The sequence below is a fragment of the Diplotaxodon limnothrissa genome, linkage group LG2, assembly GCF_057381915.1.
Source record: "Diplotaxodon limnothrissa isolate DT_005_m linkage group LG2, D_limnothrissa_male_GT1.1, whole genome shotgun sequence".
Taxonomy (NCBI): Eukaryota; Metazoa; Chordata; class Actinopteri; order Cichliformes; family Cichlidae; genus Diplotaxodon; species Diplotaxodon limnothrissa.
The window spans coordinates 30,688,356-30,694,923 of record NC_140597.1 but is presented as its reverse complement, the minus strand read 5'-3'; the positions used below and the strand labels follow the sequence as shown (position 1 = coordinate 30,694,923).

Sequence of the window (6,568 nt, the reverse complement as noted above, 5' to 3'; positions counted from 1 at the left end):
GCTGATAACCTTGCTGTACCTTTAACTGCAGCAAGCACAGAAAGCTACACGAATTACCTGAAATAATGCCAAACATTTCATCCATGCAGAATTCAGCACTTTTTTTCCTCTTCAATATCACAAAAAAAGTCAAAATCTCCATGCTGGAGATTAATCTTCTATTTATCTCGGCACCCACAGTGACCAGCTGCCAACACTCAGAGTCCAGCAACAGACGTGACCATGACTTCCCCTTGCCCTGAAATATCTGAGCTTGCTGCAGGAATGGTCAAGTATATATAATGATTTATTTCAATTATAGACAATTTAATGTGTACACAACACTGGATATTTTTAATATGCTAAACATTACATTTAAATGATGGAGTAGCAGAATAGTCAGCCAAGATCAATAAGTTATAATACTATGATTTCTTCCCAATGTTTCTGAGAGCCAGAAAATTATTTTTCAACCTTTCATGTGCGTTTTGATGTCCTGCATATGATTTTCTTAAAAGCTTTTCTGAAATCCCTGTTGAAAATGGTGTAGATTATGGGGTTCACAGAACTGTTGCAGTAGCCAATCCAAAAGAAAAGGTTGAAAAGTGCGGCGGGGATGTAGCAGCTCTCTCTGCAGATAGCATGCAGGCTGTAAGTAAAGAAGAAGGGGAACCAGCAGAGCACAAACACCCCCATCACTACCGCCAAGACGAAGGTGAAGCGCTTCTCCCGCATCTGGGCCACTTTGGTCTTGTTGGCTGCGGCCAGCTGTTGTCGCCCAGCTGGGTTCTTCTGCTCCGGGTAAAGTTGTAACGCCCGGGCTGAAGCCCAGGAAAGTCGGCAGTTCTGGGGTGGACAACTGTCCGATCCCTCTACTTTCCTTCGCTTGGTGAAGCGATGGTGTCGGGGTTTCGTATCCGATGCACAGCAGCTCTCCTCCAGGTCGATGTCGTCCAGCTCCCCTTGCTTTTGCGGATGGCTGCCGGAGCTTTGACTGCTAGGGCTCTCCATTTCGAACCGGTCCTTCCTGACAAAACAGGTCTCTGACTGAGAGGGCTGCCTCTCCAGGCCATTCTTAGCCACGAACACGGTGGAGGAGCGCTGCTTGGCAACTTTATAAATTTTACAATATACCAGAATCATAATGAGACCGGGAGCGAAAAAGGAGACCAGGCAGGATGAGAGGATGTACCAGGTTTCATCATTTAGCAGACACTCCCGTTCATCGTGTTTGGTCATGAGGAGAGGAGGGAAGGAGATGATAGCAGATATTATCCACACTACAGCAATCATGGACTTGATGCGCTTAGGTGTCCGTTTCAGGTTGTAGCTAACCGCCTTTGTTACTGACCAGTATCGGTCCAGGCTGATGGCGCACAGGTGAACGATGGATGAGGTGCAGAACAACACATCCAGAGCGAGATAGAAGGCGCACCAAGTACTTCCAAAGTACCAGTAGCCCATTACCTCGTTGACGAGGGAGAAGGGGATCACTAGTGTGGCCACCAGGATGTCCGCCGATGCAAGAGAGACCAGGAAAAGGTTCTGAGGGGCACGGAGAGCCCTGCTAGTAAGAACCGCTACAATCACCAACACATTACCAACAATTGTGACCGAAATGATCACTGTAACCACGAGGATGATGAGTGCGGTGGCTGCCTCTGTGTGTGGCAGAGCGAACGGTGCGTCGGTGGTGTTTTCAACGTTGGAAACATTTTCCAACAAGAGGCTTAGCTGGGTTAAATCCATTCTGTCTGCAAAATGTCCGTTTGTATCATCTTTGTTATTTCACCCTGTTCTTTTTCGAAACATCTAAGGTTGAGTGCGCTGAGCTGTGTTGCTAAAGCATGGGGATCGGCTGCGCGTAAAGCTCCGGGTCACTATCGAGTGCAGCCCACATAAGACACGGGGGCTGCAGACGTGATCTCCTGAAACAGCAAACTGTTTAACACACGTCCTTTGGGGAGATCCGACACGCACATCAGATGTCGACTGTGTGAGAAAACTGCGAGAGGAGCAGAGTTCACAATCCGCAAAGACTCCGAGAATAAACTCGCTCCTGCGGCATCCATGTCATGCGTAATGCTAGTTGCGTTAGGGTGAACCGCTTCTCTATGGAGACGAACGGGAGATGCACACTGTGTGGAATAAATGTCCACACAGGAGCGAGGTGACATCACCGAGAGAACCAGCCCATTTCTAAACTGAGAGAGAGAGAGAGAGAGAGAGAGAGAGAGAGAGAGAGAGAGAGAGAGAGAGAGAGATATCTTTAAAACTTTAAAGTGTTTCTCTACATGTAAGTTTGCTTTTTGTCCTTAATATTTTTTTCTTTCTTCATATTTAATGTCTCTGCTTTACATGTTCAAACCAAATCGCCAGTAGGAAAAAATAGACACGTGCGAGTTTTTCCTTCATCCTTTGAAATGAGGTTTCCTACCACGCTGTTTATCAATATATAAGTACACTGCTTGATCAATGTATTATTATAAAAAAAACAAGGACACGCAAATATTTTAGAAATCTATCAAAAACTTCAGAACTAAAAAAAAAAAAATGCTAAATTCACATTTTTTGAGCTGGCACAAGGGACTACTCTGAGAAGTCAGAAATGAATCAAGCATAACATTCAACCAGATGTGGGTGAAACATTATTCTGGGTATAGGATTGGGTGAATACATTTGTTAAGCACTGTATGTTGCATCAGAAATAATTTTTCTTTGAAAAACCTGAATAATTTGTGATGGCACCATCATTAAGAGTCCCTGATGGAACAAGAGGTAAAACAGCACAGGTGGGGGTTTCTCTGAACTTTATCAACCCTGCAGGTGATGAGTTAGGAGGGCAAAGTGTTCAAATTAAAATAGCTTTAATGGAAGCAGTGATCACTGATCAGTGCATGAATTTTGTCAGTGAAGCATAGATGCCCATCTAGCATTGTAAACTACTTTTGTGAAGGCCTAACTTGTTTATGTGCAATTGCACTCATCCATTATTCATGAATCATAATCTGGAATTGTTCTATGCTGGCACAGTGAAGGTAATACCTGTTGCTGCGGTGCTTCCATCTGTTTGCTCTGGAGGTTCAGTTATATAACACATATGCAGCTATGTTAGGCAACCAGACATACAGCCAGGGGATGTTTATGAAAAATGTACCAGCCAAACAGAAAGGTGCACACAAGGCCAGAAGAGGGGTCACTTTGAAGTACTCTGATGTACAGACTGTAGCTTTGCCCAACACATAAGTGCTTCACTTATTTGGGATTTTAAAGTATATGAGTAAATACCATGTGGCAGAAGCCTGTCATTATTGGATTTCCAGTGCAGGTAAACCTACACGGATGCCAACATAAAAGCTGCTTTTAGGTGTACGTTTGTGTCCACGCTTGAAGGCTCAAGAACATGAACATGTTTGTTTCCCTGACTCTTTTCCCGCTCACTCTCTGTAACCTCTCTCCACAGTATGAAAATTTAAAAAAAAAGCTTTAAAGAGCAGGGCAACTGTCACCACATATCAGTGGTCAGTGGTAGATGTACCCTAAAGGGTCTACCTGCTGAAAAAAAAACAGGAAAAACACTGACCTCAGTCACCAGCACCCTCAAACAGCCTTTACAAGCAGAAAAAAACAGTCTTTATTGCACCTCATTTTTTTTCTTTAAAAGAGAACTGCCTACAAATTACCATTATTATAAATGAGCATTATTAGTTTTGCAATTCTGTGATGGAAGATGCAATTAAATATCTTTCTTTCTCAGCTTTCTAAACACTAAAGGGACAATAATGAATTCATATTAAGTTTGCAAAGACAAAAACACAAAGACAAGCTGTTCAGGTTAGATTAGACATCTTATTTACGAGGTGTTTGCATTAATATTCCAACAATATGTTGCATATTCATACAGTGGTTTTGCAATGTATAACCAAATGCTACTATTGTTTCTGCATCTTTAAACCACAGGGTGAAAAGAAATGATGTAACTGTTTTGACATCTTCTTCTTGCAGATGTTGATAAAATCTAGTCTAATCAGCACCGATGCTTGTGAACTAGCTTTGCTCTCTGCAGAGAACATTGCAGACCATTTTTCAAAAGAGAACAAATTCTCATGACAACAGTTTTGTCTTCCCATTTCTGCACTTTGCTGGTTTCAAAATGAACAATTATATAATTTTAAATTCTGTCTAAAGCTGAAAGTCACTGAACAAGCTTGTCAATATATTCTTTTGTGCTATGAGATAACACAATTCACTCACTCTTCTATACAATAGCATGACATAACAAGCTAAAAAAAAAAAAACCTAATCAGAACATTATCGGGTGAACTTGGGAAATCTAAAAAACACTTACAGACATGTTCCTTCAAGCCTTCCGTAATTTCTATTCCAAGCAGTGCAACAATACCCAACATCCTGTCTCTTTGGATACAGCTTCCTGTTATGCTGCAGTCATCGGACATAGTGAGGTGTGCATATAAATGCAAAGCTATCCTGAAGTCCTGAAGGTTTCTCCCCAAATTTGACACAAATCTTATCAACTGGCTATTCAGACAATTTCACTTTCCAATTCAAAGTAAAATCCATTACCAAGGAGGCAAAACTAATAAGCTGCTTAAAATGTTACATGCTTGACATCTCGGTGACACACATGACAACTCTGTAATGCAGATGCCAGATTCATTTACTGTCATGGTATGAAATTTTAGCTGGTCTCCGGAGCTGCAGAGGTGTTAGGAGCCAGTGTGTTCCCATGGGAGAAATAGCACGGCACTTCAGGCACATTCGATGTGTGTGCTTGCACATCAGAAGCCTCGAGAAGATTTTCTGGGTCGAGGTGCTCTTGCAGCAGTGTGTTTAAGACTATCCTGTCCACCCTAGCTGTAATTCTGATGCATCAATCTCTGCTGAAGTTTGGAAAAGTGTTCACATCATGTTCCAGCATCCGTACCGACTTTAATCTCATCAGCTCATCAATCATTGGGTGTGCACCATGATTCAACAACTTCTGTCCTTGCCAGCAGGTAATACTTTGAGTAATGTGTTTTTAGTGATAAATACTGCCCACAGAAAATATTCATTAGCTTAGCAGTGATTATTAACATGCTTGCTGACCATAATTTCACTGCTGAATAGCTGCTGTGTGTACACTTATCAGTTTCGTGGGCGCTTTCCAAGGTAATCGCTAAGGAAATTTAGCAATCAAGGAACTGGACCACCACACTGGTCTGATGTGTGTCCAAGCTCACAGGAAACCAACATGATGAAAAGCAGTGCAGAAGCATGTTATTATGACATACAGTAACGTAGATAACATTGTTTATGGGAAATACAAGACTGTGTGAACAGTCAGGGCTCAGTACATATGCAGGCTTGTAGGGCATAAACATTGTATCTATTGTCACAGGAATAAGTAACTTAACAAATATATGTGAGCCGATGCATCTGCAGCGAGTGCATTATGTAAATATTGTGAGTCACTGTGAGGTTTTCCATATGTGTGACAGATTTTACACTCATGTTAAGCATTAGAAAAAACCTGGTAAGCACTGTGTGCACCCCATACTGAGACTGCACTGTATTTCACAATAAGACTCCATTACTGCAGTCTGTAGAAACATAGATGCATTAAAATCAAACTTTTGAAAGGGAAAGCCAAAAAAAAAAAAAACACGCTGTAAAATTCTCAGTACTGACCAGTATCAACATATTTAACTGAGTCCAAGTTATTAAGCTTTTGTCAGACTAAGTTATTACTGGAGAAAGCTCTGGATCACAAGCGCCTTAAAAGTGCATAATAGCCTTATGAGCTATATTTGACATGTGCAATAGCTCAGACATCAATTAGAATTCAGGCCAAAAACATTACTGGAAAGCTGTAGTGTGTTTCCGCCAGAACTTGTCACAGTTAGCATCATGCGGTTTTTTTCTTTAAAGCTAAACTATTTTTTTCTCTTTTGGACTAAACCATTAGCACCTTTCAGCGGGTAGGAGATACATCAGAAGCTCCAATACTGCTGGAGATACAATAAAGAGTAAATCAAAGTATTCATTCAATAAGCTAATCGTTTGTTTACTGTGCCTAATAATGTTACATTTCAGAATTACCAATAAAAGTGCTTTTTTTTCTGGATATATGATGAGGCTGTGATTATTTACCTCCACTATTCCCCACCTATCCCCCCTGGGATGCCCTTTTATGTTGATAAAACAGAGAGATCCCTAGGAGGGCACCTTATAGAGGTTGCAGCTGATGACTGTGTTTTCCTTGCTGCCTCAATCCTCTTACCTTCCTGTTTTCTTATAAAGAGGCTTTTTGGCTGAATGCAAGCAGAACCCACTACTGCGTTATGTAACGTTCCAGGAATAAATGGCCCGAGGTGGCGTGTGAAAAACTCATCTCAGGCTGCAGGTGATTTGTGATAGTAAACACTTTCTTTGGGGAATTCAGTCTGCAAAAAAATCAGCCATGACCCGGTATGATTACTTAAATACTGTACAGTCTATCCATCTTAATTTCCATGTGTGATTACAGGATCCTTGGCTCTTTTGGATGTGTCTGCTTGTAGGAGATAGCTCGGGTGTGGGAAGGACT

At 41.6% G+C, this 6,568-nt stretch overlaps 1 protein-coding gene across 1 annotated transcript; it reads right to left on the bottom strand.

The window, feature by feature from the left end:
- Positions 1–374: 374 nt before the first annotated feature.
- Positions 375–2,055, bottom strand: adra2db (adrenergic, alpha-2D-, receptor b). The gene has a single exon (XM_085370619.1). It carries the CDS (start codon positions 1,726–1,728, stop codon positions 457–459), a length of 1,272 nt encoding a protein of 423 aa, XP_085226745.1. The 5' UTR covers positions 1,729–2,055; the 3' UTR covers positions 375–456.
- Between the last annotated feature and the right edge of the window lie 4,513 nt (positions 2,056–6,568).

What these genes read in the sequence shown, in the direction of transcription:
- adra2db (XM_085370619.1), bottom strand. Translation starts at nt 1,728, where the DNA reads ATGGATTTAACCCAGCTAAGCCTCTTGTTGGAAAATGTTTCCAACGTT.